This window comes from Pteronotus mesoamericanus, unplaced genomic scaffold (genome assembly GCF_021234165.1).
Source record: "Pteronotus mesoamericanus isolate MK-2021 breed Mesoamerican mustached bat unplaced genomic scaffold, CSHL_Meso_final contig_46, whole genome shotgun sequence".
Lineage (NCBI taxonomy): Eukaryota > Metazoa > Chordata > Mammalia > Chiroptera > Mormoopidae > Pteronotus > Pteronotus mesoamericanus.
Genome location: NW_026555170.1, coordinates 6,825,493 through 6,850,891, shown reverse-complemented (window position 1 = coordinate 6,850,891; position 25,399 = coordinate 6,825,493). Strand labels below are relative to the sequence as shown.

Here is a 25,399-nt window from a genome sequence, read left to right as displayed (position 1 = left end):
GATATATATGTAATTTAAAAATATCATAGCAACTGTCAGTAATGAAGCCTGTGGGGAAGAACCTCTGTTTTTCACATCACAGTGTGTTATCTGATGATCTATCACAACTTCTTAATTGATCTCTCCAACTTCTGTACATTTTAATAAAATATATTTGCCTATTTTGGTACTAAGCATTTTACATAAGATCTCTCATTTAATGCCTACAACAACCCCAACAGGTAGACATTAACAACTTGCTTATTTCACAGGTGAGGAAATTAGGCCCTAGAGAGATTAAGTTGTTTCAGCTTGTGAGTTACAAAGTGGCAAGCCAGTATTTGAACTCCACTCCAAACTCTAAATCGGGAAGATATTATTTTTCAAAGCCCAGTAATGAGTAAATCTGTAATAGTAAAAAGAAAGAAGTATTCTAACAGATATATCTGTAGAAAAATCTAACTGCTTTTATTTAAAAATATCCCTGTATCTTGATTAGTAAGCATGTGTTTACCTGATATGCTATTACCTCTCTTACTTCTTTTGTGTTTTTTTAACTTGTATTTCCAGGAGATATTTCTGTGAGTATTTCAGTATCAAATTGCCAGATTCAAGAAAATGTGGTGAGTACCTACTTACTAATATAAAACTTGGTAATGTGAGTTTTTTAATTGGAAAAGAAGGGCATCTTAAAATACAATTTTATTTACCTAACATCTTAATTTTTTAGTATTTTCTAGAAGATAAAATAGTGTCTACCTAGGTACTTTTCTTCTGTCAGATTTCAGAAACATTATATGTATTCTTTTGGTGATTTTTCTCTAATCTGTCCTCTAATGTTGAAAGCTAAATACCTATTACTCATCTCAGAAAAGCAATTATAATGCAATTCCTGATTTTTTATATGTTTGCCCATCTTGGTACTAGAATTTTAATGATTAATATTACACAATACCAAGTAAGATAAATTTTTTGAGTTACATGAATTGCTTAAACATGCCCTTATTGTCATTTCTTGATTGCTACCGGGGAGTATTTCCATGTGATTAGGGGTTGCAAATGCTCTTACAGTCACTTAAACATGTCGAGGAAACCCCAGAAAGCTGCATAAATTAGATGTTGTGGGTCTACACTCTAGCATCTTTGTCAGCTGGGCCACCTAACTCCATCCTTTAGGCTCAGTTTGTGTAAGTTATAGATCAGACATATTATGAAATAATTTACACTCTGCCACCTGTTTGCTTATACTTTTGTTATACTTTGTCACTATGGCAAGTTGCCCAAGAGTAATAAGGGTTCTCTCACTTCATCCTCTGGCTCAGATCTTTTGCTGTGTTTTGCCTGCTTTACCTATGACCGAAAGCAGAGAGTTTACAGCCTTATTTACATGGATCTGAGTTAGTTTTTATAGAATAAACTCCATGAAACTATTTGTCTCTCTTACAGTTTTGTAATCTTTGCTAAATTGGCATGAAATAAACTGAAAACCAAAGATTAGAGAGAATTAGGAATTTCATAGTGAAAGTTAGTTGTATTTTTATGCTGTCAATCACAAGATAGTTGCTTTTGCTTAACCAGAGAATACTTTGAGAAATATAGATTAACTGATAGGCCTTAGGCAAATTCTAGATACCTGCGGGGTTGTTCCACCCTGTTTGGCCATGATTGTCCACCAAAAAGCCGGGGTGGGCTATTGAGCTATCAGAGAAAGATGGAATAGCTTGGACTCAGAATGCTGGAGTAGTAGTAATTCACTTTCTTATCTCCAGACAACCTCAAGCTCACCCCATAGACACTCTGAAGGGGTCACAGGGTAGAGACGACTTGTAGGACAAAAGAAAAGGATAGGAATGTATAGGATATAAGGAAGGTAGGATTTGGTGTAAAAGGACTTATTTTTGAAAGGACAAAGAGAATGCGAGTGGAGGATAGGCAGAAAGTTCCATAGGATGTAATAGAAATATGTACAGTGGCAAAGTACTTTAATACATGTGGTCATCAAATCACAGGCCGGAAAACATAGATTAAAATATAATACTTTATTTAGCAATTATTATTTCAAAGAGAAAAAAAGTAGACATTTGGGACTTGTTACCTCCAGAAATGGTAGCAAGACTTAAGTTACCCCGCAGATGAGAACTTCATGGTGGAGTGCCAGCGTTCCACCGTGGCTGCGCCCACCCGCAGTGAGCCAGCTCCCGCGCCTCTCAGCTTAGATCCCCAGCGTGTGCGTGGCTGACGACGCAGCAGCCTTGCCAGGCTAGCCATAGAGGTTGGAGTGATTGAGTTAGGACTGACACAGATTTATGATTATTTAACCCGTATTTCTAAATAGCCATCTCAATAAGAAAATCCTGTTTTGAATATTGACACTAAATGATAATTCTGTAGTATTAAGTCTTATTTATCTCCAATGAGACATATTTCATGGACGTTACTCTGCTGCTTAACAGCAGAATAGTTTTCAAAACATTGCAGTATTACGTTAATTAAAGAGTGTACTTTGACTATTAGGGTCATATTGCAGATTTCATCTAGCATTTGCAATTTTTTAAAAATAATTATTAAATATTTTAATATGATGTACTTAATAACATTATGATATACTTAATAGCATTATGTGACTTATTAGGACTAATATTTTGTTTCAATTCATTCTTGTTTTTCATTGGACTTGTACCTATAGGACATCAGCACAGTATATCAGATTTTTCCTGATGAAGTACTGGGTTCTGGGCAATTTGGAATTGTTTATGGAGGTAGGTTAGTCACTAAGTATGTTTATTAATTTAAAATTTTAGCTACTAGTGTTTATAAAAGTAATATCTCCAAAAAAATATAAAAGACAAGACCTGTGTGTGTATATGGTTGTATGTAAATCTCTCTGTGCTATATTTTTAGAAATTTCTCTTGAAATAATCACTATTTGGGAAATTGGTACATTTATATTTTGAAAGAGAAGTTTTTCTACTCCTAAAAACTTTTTTTGTTTAAAAATCAATGAACTCAATACACAATACTGGTTAAATACTGTTTTATTTAGACACAACATTAAGAAACTAGGATGTTGTAATTTATAAACAAATTAGTTCCATTTCCTTTTAGCATATTTATCAGAACTCTGTAAAAATTCAATCATGTAACTATTTTTGTATTTTTTTGTAAACACAAAACATCATTTAATTCTAATACCTTTAATAATGTATGTATTTTGTTAAAGTTTGAATTTTTTAAATTTTTGAAATGAAATACTAAATTTTTATCTTTTTTCTTATTATCAAGCTTATTTAGTAAATTTATTATTTTAATCACTGCTGTTTTATATTTCAGCTAGTTCTATTAATCTTTCAAGTCTTTAAGAAACATTTAATATTAATGTTTTACCTGCCTTATAAAAGAACATTGTAACTTTTATTTTCTTAACATAATCAGTAACAAATTATATTTTTTTGTGAGGTAGGGGTGCTTTGAAATAACTCAATGTCTTGTTTAGTATTACTTATAAGTATAATATTGTGATTTTTAGTTAAAAATTAATCAAGTTCTACTCTATCTGACAAAGGAATTTTGATTCATATACAAGGCTCAACTGATTTTTTGATGGCAAACTTATCAGTGAGTCAACAACCATTGTGCTTTTTGTTAATGCATAAGAATGTAATGGGGGAGACAAGTACAGCACAGAGAATTGCTCTACAGTGTAATCATTGCGTGCAACAATAGGTCATGATATAGAGCACGGTAAATATCCGTAACTGCACATGATGCAGGGATGAGGTGGGTGTGGGAAATGAGGTTAGAGAGACCAGCAAGTCCCTGACAATTTGTAACATCCAACACTGAAGGAGCAGACTTAGAAGAAGGCCTCCACAAGGAAGACTGAAAAGTTAAGACAAGACACATAGAGGATGAAGTGGATGAGGATAGAGACCCAGAAGAGTGATCAAGCACTATAGTGATGGGAGTAGAGACAAAAGAAGCTGTGTCCTTGAAGAGAGTGGATGCAGAAAAATGGCTAAGTTGGAATAGAGAGTGCAGTGAGTCCAAGACTAAGGAATGATCTTGAGGAAGTGGAGAACATAAAAACAAGACATTTGGTAGTGAAAGGAAGCAGTCTGAAAAGAGTCAGAAAGAATGGCAAGAGTGAGATATTCGGGGAAGGAACATTACATTTTCAGCAAGTTTTGAAATAATGGAATTTCAGGTTAGTTTGTATGTGACAAAAGAATTTGAGAAATTAGGCCCATTTTAATTTTCAGGTTCATTTTTACGCAATCAGCACTACTATATTCTAAATTTACTGCATGTAGTAGCATAGAAGTTAGAGTTTAAGGGTGCCCTATAGATTCCTTCGAAGGGTTGTGGTGAAAGTTCAATGGGATGTATTGTATGCACATGGCCTATAATGCATAATGATGATGACAACGGTGGTGGTAACTAACGTGTCTTGCGTGTGTATAGTTACCTGGGCACTGTGTGTGCTTTACCGATCTTATTTCATCTAATTCTCTCAACCCCATCATTGAAGATGAGGAACATAAAACTCAAAAAACTTAAGTGATTTGCATAAGATCAAGAAGCTAGTGAGTGACGGAGCCAAGATTTTTCCTCTTCCCATTATAATACACATTAGTTTGGCAGGGATTTAAAACTATACTTTCTTAAGAACACTGTGCTGGTGGCATGAGTATTTTCTATATTACGTACCTCAATATCCTGTGTCTAAAACATATTTTTTATGAGAAATTAACAGGCTATTGATATGTATGGCTTTCATGTTCCAAGTTTTGTGTGTTTTAAATTGTGGCTAATTTTATAATACATGTATGATTTAGAATAATGAAACCAGGAAATGAAATCTTTATGAATATAAGTCCATGCACATCAGAAATGTTAATTTATTTCATGAAACATTTTTGTAATTTCTATAAGTGTTCCTATAAATTCTGGAGTTCTTTAATATAGATATTTAATAACATTATACCAATATTTTTCTTTTTTATTTTAAAGGAAAACATCGTAAAACGGGAAGAGATGTAGCTATTAAAATCATTGACAAATTAAGATTTCCAACAAAACAAGAAAGCCAGCTTCGTAATGAGGTTGCAATTCTACAGGTACTCATTTGTTTCTCATTTGGAAGCTGCAGAATAACCCCTCAACTTCTGGAAAACAAAGAAGAGTTATCCAAATATGTGTGGCTTAGGTATTTAGAAACACTTTTAAATTACTGAAAAGGCAGATTAAGCATCAAACTACTGGCTGGGCAGTATCTTTCCTAAGTCTAAAATAGCAGTTGTCTTTTTTATGTACGTCATTGTAGGTTTTAAAATATTATTAATACCCTTAAATTGGGTAATGTTTCAGCATTTGCTCATAGTGGACATGCTAAGACCATTTGTTTTACATTATAAATTACCTTGCCTTCCTAAGCATTTTCCTTTATGCTGTCATAATTATATGACTTGAGTATGTAACTGTCAGCATAAAAGGTAAATAAGTAATATATGTTATTAATGTCTTCTTTGTCTCTTACTGTAAATCTTTTACTTAATATTGAGCATGTTACATAACTCTTCTCATTAATAATAGTCCCTTTTTAAAGCCAGAATTTGTTGATAAAAGGTATTATATGGTATATGTAATTTTTTAATGATCAAAACATTTTCTATAGACCAGGAGGAAATCGGGCAATTGTATGCTAAATATGGTCAAACTAGCTATCTAGTCTAGAAAGTTTAGATCATTGATGAATGCCCTGTTTTATATAATTACCATAATTCTCTACTTGTCATGCAGGCTGGTCATAATTTCTAATTCATATTTTATTGAATTTTCATTTGAACATTGCTAACAAAATGAAACATTGAATTTCTTCATTTTTTGTTTCACTTAGCTGCCGTTTATTGAGTTTTATACAATTAGAAGTTGAAAAAGATATGATTTCTTTCCTAAAGGAGTTCATGTATACAGAAAACGAAAAATAATAACAGACCTTTGTATGATTCAGAATTTCTAATGATGGTGTTTTTGTCTCTTGGAAAACTAATGTAACACAAGGACTACTACATTAGTGCTCCATTCTCATAGGAAAGAAGATAGCCATCACTTTGAAGATGCCAGTTCACAGAGTCATAGCTCAGTGCTTGTTAATCAGTTACCAAAAAAGATTTTTTTTTTTAATTCTTAAAGGCAACATTGAGCTGCAGATGATATTTGAAAACTTAGTAAATGGCATGTTCCCAAACCTGACCCTTGCTCTCCTGGTGTCCACTCTCACATGGTGTCCGAAGGCAGGTTCCTTTGCGGCATTGCCACCCCCAGAGTTCGCATTAAACAGAGAGATTTATCCTAACTTAAAGGACACGAGAGGACTTGCCTGGTTCATGAGGACTTGGCAATTGTGGAAGACTGACTAGAGGTTGTCCAACCCGCAGCCCACAGGCGGCCCAACACAAAGTCATCAATTTACCTAAAACCCTTTTTTTGGTCGTTTTCATTAGTTCTTGTGTATTTAATATGTAGCCCAAGACAACTCTTCGTCCATTGTGGCCCAGAGATGCCAAAAGGTTGGACACCCCCAGTCTACACCTGAGCGTAACTGCATCCCATCCCCTCTTCTAAAAGAATAGGTGCAGCCCTGAATGGTGTGGCTCAGTTAGTTAAGCCTGGTCCCACAAAGCAGGTCACTTGTCCAAGCCAGGGTCAGGGCACATGCCTGGGTTGCAGGTTCGGTCCCCGATTGGGGTTCATGCAAGAGGCAACCGATCGGTGTTTCTCACATTGATGTTTCTCTCTCTCTCTTTCTTCCTCCCTTCCTTCCTCTCTAAAAATAAATCATCTTAAAAAAAGAAAAGAAAAATACCTTCCTCTGCACCCTTTAAAAATAAATAAGTAAATAAATAAATAAAAGAATAGGTATAGTCAACAACTCAAATGCAATAAGCAGACCTTGGCACTTTTTTTATTATAATAACATGGTTTTCTAAAAAAAACGTTGGATTAAAAGTCAAATTATGCCCCTTGAGCATATGAAGAGGTCAAACAGCTCTCATATTATGGCCTGAAATCTCAAAAATCCTCATCACTTATCACATCCTCTCTGCCCCCAAACATTTTTGGCTTCATTCATCCTACTCGTATTTATTGAATACATATCATGAGCTAAGCACTGTTTTGCAACCAGTGGACAAGGTAGGGACAAAGGCACACGGGTCCTTGCTGTCATGGGTCTTTAACTTATATTAGGCAGCTATACCTTAACTTTGCTACATATTTATGTGTTGATTTTTCAGTCACATAACATGTACACTGTGTCTTATTAAAGCTTGGCTTAATTACATGCACATACCAGGTTCAGAAATTCATATTTTATCCTAAAGTTGCCATTGTTTCAAAATCTGTTCACCAAAAATAGAGAGCTCATCATGTCTCCTAACTGAAAAAATTGAAAAAAATGTTTGAACTTTTACCATTGTCAGATATATCAGCCTCACAGGAAAGATTGTAATTCAGTGTCCAGAGACAATGGAGTTCAAGCTCACCTCCTTTGAGTCTGCACAGGTATCACCAGCTATGTGAACTTTGCTCTGACACCTTATTTAAAACTTCAGTGCATTCAACATCTTCCCCACCCGTACCCCTGGGCCCCTCTTACTGTAGTCTGTGTTTTCTTTTTTTCCATAACACTTACCACCTTCTAGCCATTACAGAATTTCATTTATTATATTTGTTGTGGGTTCTCTCCTAAGCCCCAGCCCCACCAACTAGAATATACCCATCAAGAGGAGAGAGATCTTTGTCTTCTTTACTAATATATCGTGAACACTTGGCCCACATTAGGTATTTAGCAAGTACTTGTCAAGTGAATATTTGCTGAATTAAAGAAAATTGTACATAAACACCACCCTGTCCCATGAAATAGCATGCATCGTGTCCAACCAGGTAGCAAAAATCTAGACTGCACATTTTATTGATGGTTAAGTGGTTGGTTAGTTAAGAAAGATTATGTGTGATCTGTCCTTTGAAAGCCTTCATTGTCCCCTTTGTATTTCTTAGCAAAAGAATTCATTTTTTCGAACCTGAAAATTCAAAGTGTAACGGGGATAGGAGTGAGGGGTTGGTATTCTGACTCATGGATGATCTGTTCAGAAAAAGTACTGTGATTGAAGTCGTTTGAGTGATGGAAAAGTTTTTTTCCACTAATTTTGAGGAACAGATTTCTGTCCCTCTGGATATAAAAGTGATACCCAGAAGCATTTGGTATCCTTTGCCCTGTGGTGCCGAGCTTATGAAAGTTAGCGTCCTAGTTTCTGGTTGTACCTGGAGTCTGAGAACTTCTATCCTGCCCCTTCCTCCTCCTGATTCTCCAGAAGGGGATCATGTGGGTTGAAGTGGCTGATTTTGAAAGTCCTCATGCAATCTGTTAGTCTGCTGGTCAAATTTAGATTTCTTTCTATGTTTGTAAAAAAGTACCTTAACTTCTACAAGACTTCAAGGTTGTAAAACCATGGAACGTGCAAAAAAGTAGAATTTTTTTTTCATTTCATCTTCTGTGTATAACCTAGGCAAAGGCTTTCCAAGGTCCAATTCAGTCATTAGAAAACTAAGCTCTTTAGATGTTTTTCATCAATTAAAAATTAAGGCAAGTGTCAATCTTACAGCATAGTTGCCCCTTATTTATATTATTTAGAATAGCTGTTTTCATTAACTGTAAATACTTAATTATTATTACATGTTTCAGAACGATGTTAATTAATGTGGATGTTAAAATTATTTCATAAAGTTTCCAAGGGACCCTAATTATATTGTTATTTTAAATTTTGTAACTTGATTAAAAATACATGGTAAAGTTGAAATTACTATTTCTTCTATTCATGTCAACAAAATAAAAATATATATTTTTATGATCATTAGGGATATCACTGATATATAAGAGATGCAAGTATATCATAGAAAACTTAGAAATTTAAAATCTGAAGTAAGTAATATTGGAGTGATATATTTAATGTAATTTAAGTTGTCAACGTGGGCTTATTTGGTCCACATTTTCTAATATTACAAATCACAAAGCACAAAAACCTTTAGGATAATATTTCTTAATATAATTCTAATCGATACACTATTTTTCTTCTTTTTAATTATCAACTTTTATGTATTTATTTATATAAGGAACAATACCAGAGCTTCTGTTTATGATACAATTTATGGAAGCATTTTGGAATTATAAAACATAGAATACAGAATATAGAAAAAATACATGAGAATTTTACAGGTTGTAAATTAAATGTATCCCCTTGCACTGCACTTATCTTACAATATTACCCCTATCATTCTGGTTTCTGTAGTGTGAAACACTCCCTCTTCTCATTCAAGTCTCTCTTAACCTAAAAACAAAACAGCCATAAAATTTGGTTGATTTATCTAGGCTGCCTCTCACAGCTGTGGTCCAATTCTCCCTTTTGTGCTGCCGCACTGCAGATTTCTGCTCTACTCTGCTTTCAATTCTTGTTCATAAATTCCCTTCCCATGTTTGGTTTTCACATTGTTCTTAAGAAAATGCAAGACTCTTTTGCCATATGCCTGTGCTCTACCTCTGTCCAGCTGTAACACTTTGTGTTTTAGTCTTTATTCCATTTGACTAATCTCAGTCCTTCAGCAGCATTGATTCTTACCTTGTCTTCCAATCTTGCCTCCTCACTTCACCCTTGCACTCAACAGATCCTTTTCTTTTTCCCGGTTCGCTTCTCCAACCATCTTCTTGAACTTCTCCTTCCATTCATCTAAAGGTTTAATTCATTCCCAGAGTGAGGTCATCACTTTAAGAGGGACATCTGTCATATCTTCACAGGTCTTTCTTGAGATCTGATCTTTCACAGGCTCTTGCAGTCTCCTATTTCTGACCTTCGGGCATCTCCACTTCGCTGTGCCACTCATACCTCAAACCAACCAGCCTAAAGCCAAACACTTAAATCTTCTGTGTTTCCCTGCAAGATACCCTTTCCCTAATTTTGGCTATTTTGCTATCATTTTCCCATTTTCTTAACCAAGAACCTTTTCCTTCAATGAACATATAATGGAGTGAAAATAGCCTCTTCAATAAATGGTGTTGGGAGAACTGAACTGGTACATGCAAAAAAAATGAAACTAGACCACCCTTTTACACCATACACCAGAATAAACTCAAAATGGATAAAAGACTTAAATATTAAGCCATGATACTCTAAAATTCCTAGAGGAAAACATAGGCAGGAAATTGGTAAAGAATATTTTTAAACTTTTTATGTAAGAAAACTTAAAATATAAATCATGACACCATTAAAGTCCTAGAGGAAAACAGAGGCAGTAATATGTCAGATATTCCACACAGAATTTTTTTGCCAATATATCTCCTAGGGCGAGGGACATAAAGGAAAAAAATAAACAAATGGGGCTACATCAAATTAAAAAGCTTCTGCACGGCTGAAGAAAATATCGTCAACATGAAAAGGAAACTGACCATGTGGGAGAATATATTTATCAATGACACATCAGACAATGGCTTAATCTCCAAAATATATAAAGAATTCATATGAGTCAACACCAAGAAGACAAACAATCCAGTTAAATAAATGGGCAAAGGACTTGAATCACACTTCTCCAAGGAAGACATACAGAGGGCCCATTGACAATATGAGAAGATGCTCAACATCACTAACCATTAGAGAGAGGCAAATTAAAACCACATTGAGATAGCACTTCACACCGGTCAGAAAGGCCATCATTAATAAGTCAACAAACAAGTGCTGGTGAGGATGCAGAGCGAACGGGACCCTAGTGCACTGTTGGTGGGAGTGCAGACTGGTGCAGCCACTGTGAAAAACGGTATGGAATTTCCTTGAAAAAAATTAAAAATGGAACTGCCTTTTGACCCAGCAATTCCACTGCTAGGAATATACCCAAAGATCCCAAAACATCAATTCAAAAGAGCTTATGCACCCCTATGTTCCTAGCAGCATTATTTACAATAACCAAGTGCTAGAAACAGCCTAAGTGCCTGTCAGTAGATGAGTGGATCAAAAAACTGTGGTAGATTTACACAATGGAATACTATGCAGCAGAAAGAAAGAAGGAAGTCCTACCTTTTGCGACAGCATGGATGGAAATGGAGACTATACTACTAAGAGCAATAAGCCAGGAGGTGAAATGATCTATAAGAGGATCCTAGTGAACAAAATAAACTAACGAGCAAAAAGAACCACAGGCACGGAAACATGGAACAGACTGATAGTGGTCAGAGCGTTGGGGGAGGGGATAAGGGTGGAAAGAAGGGAAAGGGACTAATCAAAGAACATGTTTGAATGACACATGGACAACAGTGTGGGGATTGAATGTGGGAGTCGGGGGTGGACTGGGCAGAGGAGGGCAAAGGGGGATTAATTGGGACAAGTGTAAAAGAATGGAAATTAGAAAAAGAAAATACGAAATCATTCATCAGAACCTGTGACTCACTTCCTTTAAATGAAATGATTTACTGGACTTCTGGGCCATATTCAAATGAAGGCACCCCATAAGGTGTTTGTCATCTATTAGGACAGTCGCGTGCCAGTAGCTACAAGTAAGGATAGCTGGAGAAGCGTAGTGAAATGGGGTAGCGTACAACTGAGGCCAAGGCATTGGAATCTGGAGAGTTCCAAGAGAAGTAGAACACTGATGAAATCTTGAGTTTCACAACCAGAGAAATGGCGGAAAGAGCCATCAGGCTGAGGGCCACCTCAGCAAGATAAATATTCTGTGAAAAGTGAGTAGGAAACTTAAGATCGTTTTAGAAGAAACAACTCTAAAAAAACTTTGTACCTGCTTGTGCATGAACAATTTTGTCAAAAGTTTAAAGAGTCTTACTTTTGTAGTGAATTGAAAATCCTGGTATTTGAAAATAAAGCTGTTATACCACTCCTTTAAATGTATGCATTAGAATGTAACTATCATAGATATTTGAAATTATCAATCATTTTTAGAAATACATGAATAGGCTCTTTTTTTAACAATAGTATATTTTACAACTTCTTTGTTTTTGTAAATATGTTATACTTTTCCTACAGAATTATATCCCAATGTAGTGTGTTTTTATACTTGAAAGTCTTTTATTGATCTTCTTCATAATTATTTACAATAAAAATAAGTACTATTTTAAATTTTTTGTTATATTTTAAGTATTTAAAGCATTCTCTTGAACTAAGCTATCATCACAATCATTGGTAAAAGTTTTATCAAGTAAGATATTCTGTAAATTTTGATCTATGCTTGTTCAACATAAAAAATAAAATGTTAGTGAAAATAGATTATGTAATGAGAATGATTTTTTAAAAATATTTATTTATTTTTAGAGAGAGGAAGGGAGGGAGAAAGAGATGGAGAGAAACATCAATGTGTGGTTGCCTCTCGAGCACCCTGTACTGGGGACCTGGCCCACAACCCAGACATGTGCCCTGGGAATTGAACCAGCAACCTTTTGGTTCACAGGCTGGTACTCAGTCCACTGAGCCACACCAGCCAGGTCTGAGAATGATTTTTTAAATGTAGTTGATAATTTGGTGGGTGAATATAACTTATTGCTTGAATTAGAGTTCAGCAACAATTTCATTCCTTTTTTTTTAAAATGTAGAAGCCAAGTTGTAAGCCAAAAAAATGATTTATCTTTAGAAATTTATTTTAATCCTCTGTTAATAAATCCATTAAATCTTTCTCAAATTTTCTTGAAAGCCTGAATTTGAAACTTATTTGGCAAAGAATTATTTTGAAGTTACTAAGATAATTTGCTTTATACCAACACGATATTTTAAATTTTTTATTTTCTCCAAGAGTATTTTCATCCTCATGGGTGGGTGCTCTTGTAATTTGGAATATGTGAGAAGCATGCTTTGTTTTAGAAAGTGGAAGAAAATCACTGTGAAAGGAAACTTGGGAATGGAGAATTTTGAGACCAATGGATATTCTCAGGCAGATCTGTATTTAACAGTATTTATGGACTGTTATGATTTATTCATCCATTCATTCAAAATGTAATTATTGAGTGGTCCCCATGTACCAGGCAATAGAGCTACACATGTAAACAAAACGGATTTTCTTAAAACACCCTCCCTGCTTACATAGCTCTTAAAATTCTTTTTGTTCCCCAAGCCTTCCTTAGTTTGGAGACTGTATGGTGGGACAGAGGGTTCAATAAAACCAGGAAGTGTTTTTTTGTGTGTGTGAATTTGTAGAGAACCTTAGATACTATGCCAAGTCAATTGGATTAATTATGCTTGGATGATTGTAAATTATTGAAAGATTTGGAAAAAGAAAGTGTTATGATCACATCAGTATTTAGAGTTGACATATAGGAAGAATGTCTAAAGGCAAGGCAACTTTGTTAGAGGCTGTTCTCAGATAATAGTGACCATCACAATTACCCCATTTCTCTTTCTTTCTATGAAGTCTTCTTGGCTCCAGCCCTAACGTTCCCATTGCCATTAGTCTCGACCAGGCTTTTAAATTCATGCATTGATTACTGGAACTGGTGATATTCCTGATGGCTGAGTCCTCTCCCTCTTCGCACTCCATCGTCATCTTCCTGGCCCTCCTTTTCCCCTGGTCTATCCTGAAGACCACAACCTGATGACTCCGTAGTGGGCTTCCATTTTATCTCTCCGTAGCTTAGTTTTTTTATTTCATTAAACCTACCTACTTGTCCTGTCTTGTAGCACTGTAAGTGATCTCACTGGACTCTACCTCTCTTATTCAGCTGAGTCTTTCATTTCTCTTCCAGTCATTGTCTTTGTCATACTCTTAACCTCTGGCCATTGCTCAGCTCCTAATTCCAGCCCTGAATGGCCAGTAATGGTTTATGACTTGGCTCATCAATGTTCGACTGATATTCGAGATCCACCAATCTTCTCTGTCTTATGCTATTTTCCATATCTCCTTTTTATTTATGGTTTCTAGTGTTAGTGTAAAGTAGTACTTTAATGTTTATCATTGTGTTTTATGTAATAATTAGATTATAAGCAATTTTAAGGTCTCAGGGATGTGTATTTTTTTCACTTTCTACAAGGCCTAGACTGTAGAAAAAAATACAGGTAATTGATTCACATTTGACAAAATTGTCTGAAATCACATACTGTATTTCTTTAAATTCCTTCTCAGAGTCTTTGTTATAATAACTTTTGTATAAATAAATCATTAAGGTTAGGCTTTAATTACAAAATTCTGGTATTTGGTGAGAGGGAAAAGTTTGTAGAATACATACATTGTTCCAGATGTTACAGGCTGTCTCAAAAGCTGAGCCCTGTGTGTGTGCGCGGGGTGGGGGCGGGGGGGCAGGGAAGGATTGTATATTGTGTGCGAAGGAAACCGGAGAACATGTTAGAGTTTTACCTTGAAAGGCAATGGAACCTTAAGATCAGGAGGGGGTCTGGTAAGAGAACAACACTAGCGGTTCATGGGTTTAAAAACAGAGTAAGGTATAGGGAAGAGGTCTTGTTAGTCAGGAAGATAGAATCCAGATTGTCCATGCAGATTGTCAGGGTGCATATCGTAACAGGTGCAGGGGTGGGGCACTGTGGTGAGGTAGCCGACAGCGGGTAGCATTCAGAAATCCAGACAGCACGCTCAGACGGGTTGTACGATCATTGTGGGGAGTCTCATTGGCATGGCTCCTGAAACATAGTAGTTAGAACAGGCAGTATCCAAGGCCTAAATAAACTTAAATCTAAGGAAATAACTAAGACAATGTGTAACATAGTGCTTAAAGGACGTAAGTGCTATAGTTAGACTGCCTTGATTCAAATATTAAGACTTGTATTTAAGAGTTCTTGGGAGCTTACATAAGTTACTTAAGCTTTCTGTGCTTCAGTTCCCTTATCTGCAAAACCTCATAGACATGAGAATCAGATGTGATAATTTGTGAAACTCAGCAGTGCCTGGAACACAGTAAAGCTGTTATACTTACTAGATGTTACTAATTCGCCGCCACTGAGGTATAGGTCCAGCTCCTAGTAACAAGATCAAATAACTTGATGTTGAATTTTCTTAGTAGGGAACCTGGAGATAAAAAATTTTGTCATAATAAAGAACATGTATTTGACTCAAAGCCTGAGTTTAACATGCCTTAACATATGCCTGGCCCCATATGCTATTTTAGAGAAAAATGTACCAAGTTTGAGTACCTTCTCTCTTAGTGGGTAGTGAAAGGTTAGTTTATACTTTTGGTGCTCAAGGGCTCATAGGGAGGCCAAGGGAGGCGTCAACCCAGTGCCATTGTCCAAGCTCTTGTTACTGTGCAGGAAAGAATTCAAAACCAAGGCAGATTCAGAAAAGCACAGCAGATGTCTTGCAGTGATAGCATGCACTCAGAGGAAGGGAGAGCAGGCAAATTCAGAGAGTGAGTATTGCCGAGGGGGTCTGGGTGGAGGTTTTTATCAGCTATGGGCAAGGGGACAGAATGGGTGGTTTGTGGTCTCTGACACTGGGAGCTGGTCATAGGTGCAGCTCATCTCAGTCCCTCCTCTCTGGATGGGCTCTTTCTTTGATCTCCTTGGAACTGTCAGGGTGGTCTGAGGAGCAGAACAGCTTCAAAACTGTGAAGTATGTCAACGTGGTTGCCAGCTCCGGCTGAGACTGGTTTTTGTTTGTCTTAACTATTTCTTACCCCAGGAAATTGGGAGGGAGACAGCAATAGGCAGGTGACTAGCCAAAAGTCACATCCATGGTGTCCTCACCTAGAAGAGGAAGGAAGGGCCTGGGGACTCTGTTTCCTAAGCGAACTCTCCTGCCTCGTTTTCATTGTTTCATCTAATATGTTTATTATGTTTCTGCAAATATTTCTTCCTTTGTATTTTATTGCAAGAATTTACTTGAAATCGTTTCTTTAGACATGTTTTTCAGGTCTAAGGTAATCTTCTGCATGCTCCAAAACATAAAGCCTATAGGTTATGTGCATACGTGTCTAAAATAGAAGAAATATGAAAACAAAGATTTATTATAGAAAAAAAGAACTTAGAAAATTTTTCAAATATTGTGTATGATAAGAAGTTAGTCATAGTGAAAACCTCATGTCAACAGGCCAGGTTCCAAGTCAAAACTTCTATTTTTTGGTAAATTTTCTTTTTAACTCTGTTCTTCTTAATTATGGAACTCATCTGACTTGGTGTGCTTGCTTCACAGGAATGCTTTAGGGGGACTAAATTAAATAACGTGAAGCATGTTTTTTTGGTTGTTTGTTTGTTTGCTTTTTACATCAGCATTTCCCAACATATTTTTAGAAGAAATTTAAGTTTATTTCCGGCGGTGGGGGGACTAAGATTTCTTCACCAAAACAATTTTTATGTATCCAGGTCATCCACATCTTGGAAATGAACAGTCTTTTACTTACTAAAGATTCTGAGAAGGCCCATATTTAAGAACTTGTTTAATTTTGAGAATAAACATATTTTACTACAGAACTCTTGTGCAAATATAAGGTGTCACCACTTGACCTTTTTGCACATAATGCCTCGTCCTCTATCCCTCTCCATCTATCTGAGATATAAGACATGAGAAGGATTAATGTGTCTACATAGACGTTTAATGTTATAATGGAATGTTGTGCTTTCTGGTGGAGTGCTGACATCTAAATGTAGAAGCTGGGCTACAGTGATATGATTTGCTAAAAATTATACTTTAACACCAGGACGAGATTGGATTTGTGTGTTCATGTCTCCAGCCAGGTAGATTAACAGTAAATAAAAATGTGTTCTGGCTGTGTCTCCATTGCTATGTGTTTGATAGCAGATAGGGGAATCATCCAGATACATGAAGTTTTTGACTTTTATATACAGTGTATGCATAATGATCTACATATCCCAATCTTCTTACTTTAACAAGCCATACTTGTAATTCTTGTCTTTTCTCTAAACACAGACTGAGAAGTGGCATAGAGGAAAGAGGGTCAAACTTTCTGGGGAAATGTTTTCTAACACTGATTTTTTTCTAATGATATTGATCAGTTACTAATTTTCTGTCTTTGAGGACTTTGTTTCTGGTTCTCAAATATCATGCTCTTTTGCCTAAATTCAGCCTGAAAGTCTGACCTTGGTTTGGGGGGTGGGGCTAGATCCTTGCTATGTGAGGGCCTTTCCTGATAGAAAGTACTTCCCTGGATAGAAAGTACTCTCTCGCCTCCCAAAATTACAGTATTCACTTCAGCTAAATACAAACATCAATGCCAAGGAAACCTCAGTGTATGAGTCCAGATGGTGGGCTTAAGACATCTGGGTTTTTTTTAAATTTCTGATTCCTAGCTCTAATATGAAGGATTCCTGGTGATGGGTAGCAAATATCAGATATTTTTATACTATTTTCACCTGGTGAAAAGTTAAAATAGGCTGGAAACAACATGAGAGATGATGAGAGCTTTTTAAAAAGTGCTTTCTGTGTACTCCTCCCCCTCTGCATTTTAGCTGCTGCTTCCTTTTGTAGGGAAAGAAGGAGACATTGTATCTGTCATATGCCTGGAGCAACCTGGAACCTAAAACTGTATTGAAGCTTGTACATAACTGATGAAATGCAGAATGACTGAGAGGTGTGCAGATAGGTGTATGGATACACATTAATACAGAAGTTTGACAAAAGGCTTCAGCTGATTTTTTTGCTATGCAAATATTGAATTGGTCTTTTTTAAAAAATGTCTTGGTCTGGTATTATTAATAGAATACAGACCTATAGCTAATTTAAGATGAAAAAACATAATGGCCAACTGTGCATTATAAGCTAACCATTTAAAAGTTGACTCTCTTTCTTGATGTCTGGGCACAGTATGTATGTATTGTCATTAGCACTTCACGGAGATGCTTCAGTTTATTATTTTTCCCCAAAATTTTGAACTATATTTAACCAGGGTCAATCTGTGCTATTTAGTGCCACAACAGAAGTAACAGTACACTCCAATCTGATGGATGGGAAGAGCAAACAATTTTTACCAGAAATGACCTGAACATTTCTAAGTTCCTGGAGTCTAATGGGTTAAATCTGATAGCAGCCCCATTGATCTAACAGTCAGCCAATGATCCTTCTTCATAGGAGAATGGATTGTTATATTTAATCTCTCTGTTGAAGCAATACAGGGTCTGGCAGAAGTAACGCCTACTTGAGTGTGGTTGGTAGGGTAATAATATGGGTGCAATAATTTAAAGTTTTAATTCGAACATTTCACCTAAAATATCATATAGTGTGTTTGAGTGTGATACTGTCATGTTACAGAATTACAATTAGATTTTGTAGTAAAAAAGGGGTTTTATTTGTGCCAGACCCTGTATAATGGGCCTTTATTCTTATGACAGTATGGGTTAGCTTTATTTTATCCTAGGTTAACATCAGTGTGTATTTATCAGATTTTACATATGAAATTTCCCCTCCAAAGTATTACCTCCTAAAAGGCAACTAACTACTGGAGTGTGAGCCTATGTAAACTGAGTTTTTGCCAGCTGAATGTGAGTGGGAACACGTTCGCATGCCACAGCCCAGTGATCTCCACTCTCACTTCAGGTCAGGAGGCTTTTACGTGGCGCCACACGCAGCCTTCACCTGGCTGGCGTCCCGGTAGAAGCCCTTCTCCTGTCCCCTAAGTATAAAAACACAGCAGGCAGAAAGATGGGGAGGACAAACTAGAAGGAGCAAGTTTGTGGCAGTTCATTTCTGATGTAGCCACAAAAGGAAATTTTCTTTTCTGCCCCTTGGACTAAACGTTCAGTTATCAAGTTGAAATGTGGCCCCGATCTTTTAAAAGTTACAGAAAACCTTCCCAGCATTAACACCTAACCTTTACTGTGTTCCTGGCCTGATTCTAGGTGTCTTGTAGACATTAGATCATTAAGACCTAGTTGTATTGCAAGGTTAGACAGTTATCGTTATTATCCCATTTTACTGACTTCCAAAAAATGGAAGTCAGAAGTTGGGAAGTGGCAGAGCTGGAGTTCAGACTCAGTCTGTGTCCGGAGACTGTGCTGCTGAAACCCTGCTCCAGGCCTCAGGACTTCCTTGTCATCCCATCTGTAAATCAAATCAAAAACGAAGAAAAAGAAGGGAGTTGCAAGGTCTTTTCCAAGTAAGGAGGTAGAAGTACAGTGATCGTTATCATCTAAATAGCCCATTTTGGGTGCTTTATCTCTCATCCTCAGGGTAATAATGAAAGCATAGGAAATTATATTTCACAAGCTGTGCAGGGGAGAATTGGCAGGGAGGGAAGGGGTTATTTAAAAGGAATATCCCGACTGTAGTCTTTAGCTGCCGTTGCTTTGCCTGTCTCTTGCTGTGAATGTTTCCTTGTGTGCTTTGAGAATGAGCTGAAACTAAGGCGTGTCTTCTTTTTAAGAGCTGTATATAAAATAAATAAAAATCACTTAGCAGGAAAATTAAATGTTTATTCCTATCAAATATGTTAAAATATTTACAGAAGCAGTGGCCAAATCTATATTTTGAGGGAACAGTACCTGGAAATGACCATATCCTTGGACTTTAGAAAATCATTTTGCAGCTCAAACCACTGATGGCATCTCTGATATTCCCGTCCATATTATTGGTATTTATCATAAAATATTATTACTTCTGATCATATTATTCATCACCGGAATCCTGAGATTGCTTACTAGCAATTCAAGTGAACTCAAAGTGAAAAAGTCTGGTACTTTTTTTTTTTTTTTTCCTGAAGAGAGGACATCAGTATCTACCATATTAGATGCAAAGTGTACTGTGTCATTGTGTGTCAGATATGTATTAGCATAGCTTTGGTAAATTAATTTAAATTTTAAAGAATATTACTCATGTACTGAAAAGTAAGGAGATATAGGGATTCTTTATCCTTCAATTAAATTTACAAACTTGTATTGGGTACCAGGCACAAGGCTTACTCTGACTAGGAATATAATTGAGAAAATACAGTCCTTAAGGAGCTTTTAGTCTTTTAAGACACATACATTCACCAATAACTAAATATGTTAAATACTATGAAAGATGATTTTACCAAAGTCTATGAGAATACAAAGATAGCCAAGTCATGCTGCAGGAATCAACTTAGGTGCCTGACAGCTGAGAATTCATACCAGGCAAAACAATCTCATTCCAGCTGAGAGAACAGTGTACATGAGAGCACAGAAAAGAGAGAGAGAGAGAGAGAGCATGGTTTGTTCTGAAAATACTTTATTCTGACCAGAGTGATGCGTAGATATATGGGAGAAGAAGAGAAGAAACTGGCGAAGTATTTGGGTGGGAGGCAGAAAAGAAGCTGTTAGTGAAGGGCCCCATGTGCCTTGCTAAAGGGGTACGGATACCGCCCCCTCAAGCTGGTGGTGATTATCATGGAATTAAAGCCAGAGGATGTGATTGAGAATCACCTCTGGGAAGATCATAGGAACAGTCCTTTAAAGAATGGATTGGACGTGAACAAGACCTAAGATCAGATCACTTGGGAGGCTGTGGCAGATCCCTAGGAAAGAGACACAGGGGTTCCCAACCTTTTGGTGTCTCTGGGCCACACACTAAATACATCGCGATGCGTAATCACAAAAGAATCTCATGTCTTAAGTAAATTTATGATTTTGTGTTGGGCTGCATTCATATCCATCCTGAGCCGTGGGTTGGACACCCGTGGACCAAGGCCGTCATGGTGATGAAAGTGAGGTGTCCGTGTGAGAGAAATTAAGGAGGTGGACTCTATTCATTTTAGAGATCAGTTGATTTTGGAATTGAGGGAGAAGTAAATATTTAATGACTCTCAGTTTCTAACCAAGTTGGCTGGCCATTTATCGAGAGAGCAAACACCCAAAGAGTAAGTTTGGAAGGAAGGACATCAATTCCCATTGTTAAGACATCTTTTCTTTAAATAACATACTCAGAACACAGTTGGATATAAGATTCTGGAATTTAGGAGAGAGAGCTGAGCTTACCATATCAATTTGAGTATTATCTTTAGTTAGTCTTTTTTTATAGTCATCTGCTGTCTACATAATGACTTTTTTTAGCACCTATCAGGGAATTGCATGCTATTTCCCCTTTATGAGACATTAGGTGATTGTAATTTCTCGGGCCGTTAAGGGAAGCCTAAATGTAAGAGACTGATTAGAAAATGGTAAGATGGTGTTCCCTTCTCTTGACCCTGGTAAACTGGCAGAAACGAGAATCCACAAAGCCTGTAAGTGCTATACCTCTGAGAAAGGCACCTCACATCCCCACCCACACCGCTGTGAATATTCTTCCTTCTGCTTCTCGTGGCATTTGGAATTTAGATCTGCACTCATCACTTTTAAATTTATTTTGTTTTATGTCAGTAGAAACTAAATCATTTAGTCATTTTGATAGAAAAGTTGTAAGAAGTCCCCATATTAGGTCTCTATTGCTCCTGAATAACCTATTGAAAAGTTGTTAATTCTAATTCTTCTCTTTCCCAACTCTCATATATTTTGGTATAAGTATCCTGAAGGAAGAAAGGGGAAAATGTGACATTTTTAATTTATCACAGCTATATATGGAATGACATGTAAAGTAACACTATTGAAATTAAATACACCTACAAATGAAATGTTAACACAAATGCAAAAAATATAACAAAATACAATGGACACATAAAGATATTAATTAGTTCAATATTTTTGACAAAATATTGTTCCTTCTTTAAGAGCCTTTGCTTTTGATAATATAAGAATTCTCTAGCCAACTTGCGTCAGGAAAATTTTTATCTTGATCTCCAAATGGTATTTGCTCCCAGACTTCTCAACAACTTACATTCACCCCCTGGATATGTCATCAATCTGTTGTGTGTGAATGGACACTATTCTTTCCTGTACTTGACCAAATGTTTCATTTCCTGGAAATCAGATTACTTAAATGTAACAAACAGATGGCCAGAATGTCCTGTAGTATACACGCGGCCATGAAATTTATTATCTGAATTCCTGAGGTAGGCCTGAGAAGTTAGCAAAAGTCTTTCTGAACACTAGTATGCCATAGTTGATATGCAGTTGTCAAGCCATTTTTCAATTACCATATTTTGCTGTGTATAATGCACACCCACATTTTTGGCCCAGGCTTTCAGGGAAAAAAATCTTTTCATTTTAATTTTTTGATTCAATTTTTATTTATTTATATTTAGATACTTGTTTTTTGTATTATAAAGGAATTTTAGCATTTATTTTTTAGCATAAAATTTTGTGTTTTGCAAAAAGTTTACAAAAAATTTTTATAACAAATGATTCTATAACACAAGAACAGATACAAGATATTTCAGGTACTACCCATGTATAATGTGCAACCTCATTTTTCTCTCAAATATTTGGGCAAAACAGTGCTCATTACACATGGCAAAATACGGTAATTCTGTTACTTTAGACATTAGGAGGGAAACATTGAATAGCTATTTTATATAAAAAAGTTTATATATTTTATATTTTACATAGAAAATTTAAATTGTGAACATGAACTAGTATGATTGAAGCATATCTTAGAGTTACTCTTTGGTATTAAAAAGATAACATGAATTATGCATGATAATAGAAAATATTAGCTTGATTTTTTTTTCTATTTCCAGTCTTCAAATATTATCTTCTGTAGTCTAAAGAAATATTTTTCATCAGTATAGTATAGAGAATTTGGATAAATACAACATGATTCTTCATATTGTCTTTTTTTTTATTGTCACATATAAAAACAAGTTTGATCATTTGGTTTAATGAAAAAAGTCCAGCTCATGAGTAAGCATTTATGGTGACTTTTTCTCAACCATATATAATAAAGTTTAAAAATACCAACTTACTATATATCAGTTATGCTGGAAAAATAGTTATTGTGCTATTAGAAAGATTTTTCAGCTACCATTCAAATTATTCTTTAGCAAACCTATAAAGCATAAGTTTATTATTAAAGACCAAGGGCCAGCTACAAAAAATGAATGAGTTTAAACTTTTCTAAAACATTGTTTTTACCACTCGTGTATGCATAGCCTTCAGTTCAATGCTTTCCTTGAATATATTTTTTAAAGATGTATATACCTAAGTGGATTCAAAGTTCTTTATCAAGAAATAGCAAAATTTTTTCTAATTCTTTTTGGAAAAACGCTATTAGAGAACATTTTAGAGTTCTTGAGATTTACAGTGACCATGGCACAACATGATTAAAAGGGAAGAATCTGACTAATCTGTTCCATACTCTTGTGCTAGAACAGCCTGTGAATGTACCAATTAGATAAACACATTAAAGGCCAGTTCTCTATACAGGGGGTGTTCCTCAAGGCATGTTTTAGGGTAGGGGAAACGAAGAAAGGGATGTATTGAGTGAAGAACTTTAGTACCGCCAAGAATTTGCAGACTTAGAGGAATACAGGTAGAAGCACATGAAGGCTGACGTTGTAAGTACCATATGTTGCCACGTATAATGTGCATCCATGTTTTTGGTCCAAGCTTTCAGGAAAAAAATCTTTTAATTTTTTAATTCGATTATTTATGTATTTATTTATATTTAGAAACAAAACTGACTGTCGTATTCCAGGGTATTATTTTGCATAGGGATATCATCATTGCTGTCCAGAGTTAACACTTTTAATGGGTAAGCATAAATAAAGAGTTAAAAACATTTATACAGATACGAAATTAGTCATGTATAATGCACATCCTTATTTTCCTAAAAAAATTGGGCAAAAAATGTGTGCATTACACATGGCCAAATATGGTATATCAGATAATTTAGGTAGGAGAGCTTTCAGGTCATCTACTGATTCTATTCTCTTCCCCCTCTCCACAGCCGAAAACAAAGTCAGCCGAAGCAGCAGGCTGAGCTGATAAGTGAGAGTGTGTTTTGTTAATCCCACCCAGGCTCCCATGCTCTTCATCTCTGACCAAGACAGGACTTCTGTCTTCCTCTTGTGCCCCTGAGGCTGCTCTCCTTTAACCTCCACCTACTCCTTCACACTCTAGTTTCTCCTCTGTCTACACAAAAGGGACCCCTTTGCCTTGCTGCCCACTTCTATTTTCTGCTCCTTTCCAGTTTCATTGTTCCTACTCCCCACCCAAACAGCAAGGCCTGGGCAGTTTAAGGAAGCCCAGCTCCCCAGAAAACTGCTGAAGTGCTTAAAGTCATAGTAAACATAAAAAAAAAAAAAAGGATAATTTCAGGAGATACTCAAAAGAGGAAGGTACCCTTAGCACATCTCATAGCGGACTTGTCCCAGGAGAATCGTGACTCAGGCAGGACTCTCATGTTATTCTTAAAGCTCCTGCTATGATCATTGATTTAAAAGAGGACAACTGACAGGGCTGGACACCCAGAGGTTGACAGTCTGTCCAGTTGGAGTGGCTCCTCTGTCAGGGAAGGGGATATAAGAAAAATGAAATGAGATAGCCTGTGCACAGGTTCAGGTATGAACGATGCGATCACTCAAATTCCACACTGCATGCCAAACAGATACTTGTAGCCACCCCTTAGAGTCTCCCACCTAAGGCCCTGACACTTCCGTAATGGTCAAAGCCAAAACATATCTTATTTGTAGGCAGTAGGACAGATAAAGTAAGAGTAGTGAGAGCGTGAGTTTTGTTAATCCCGCCTCTCTCCACAGGCTGCATCTCTGACCAGAAGAGAATACCTTTGTAGGCCGAGAATATGAAGTAGCCAGATTTGACCAGTTACCAGGTTCAGGAACAATGACTTCTAGAGGTGAAAGGCCATTGGGTGGATGTGCAGGCATCTCTTGGACCACATTCAGAAACTTGCTATTCCATGACTATGTTATGCTGCATGATTGGATACCAAAGCATCAAAATCAAAAAGCCTCATCAGATATCGGGGGCAGAGATCAAAATTGCCAAATAACGGAAGGACACCCTGATCATCCTGGGAGCTCTTGCCAACCATGGTGGGGCTCCATATCCAGTCTGTCAGGCTTTCCCTGCCAACCTGCAGGGCGGAAGACAATTGCAGGGCAGATTCCCTCTCAACCCCTTCTGCTGCCCAGCGCCCATCTGTGAGGTCTGAACAGTGAGTCATTCCAGGTTTCAAATAGTTTGTGGAACTCATTTTACATAGAATTTTATCACTGACTGAGTTTTTTTTTCCCCCTAAAATAAAGCATTTATTTATTTATTTATTTTTTGGTCAGTTCAGCTGTTAGCACATTCAAGTTTGTTCCTGTTTTTCTCTTTAGGTAGTTTCGTTCATGATTTTTTTTTCTGTTTCTCATTGAAATATAAATGGAATATATAATCTGTTTTTAAATATCAGGGGTTTTTTTGTTATTGTGTATAGAAAATAAAGAGTAAAGGTCAAATGATCGAAGTCTTTTGTTGATAACCCCAGACCGACATTCAGACTTAAGCAGCATTACAGAGGCCTGTCTGATGTTAGAAGTAATTTTGCTTGACATACATGACAATTAACATGTCAAGCC

The 25,399-nt window shown here is 36.4% G+C and overlaps 1 protein-coding gene across 3 annotated transcripts in view; it reads left to right on the top strand.

Moving 5' to 3' along the window:
- PRKD1 (protein kinase D1) overlaps positions 1-25,399 on the top strand; it is a 316,057-nt gene that overhangs the window by 268,271 nt on the left and 22,387 nt on the right. For all 3 annotated transcript variants that reach the window (XM_054577898.1, XM_054577899.1, XM_054577900.1), the window contains 3 exons: positions 550-602; positions 2,666-2,738; positions 4,990-5,096. In XM_054577898.1, the coding sequence (XP_054433873.1) occupies positions 550-602; positions 2,666-2,738; positions 4,990-5,096 (233 nt within the window). The remainder of the gene's footprint in view (positions 1-549; positions 603-2,665; positions 2,739-4,989; positions 5,097-25,399) is intronic.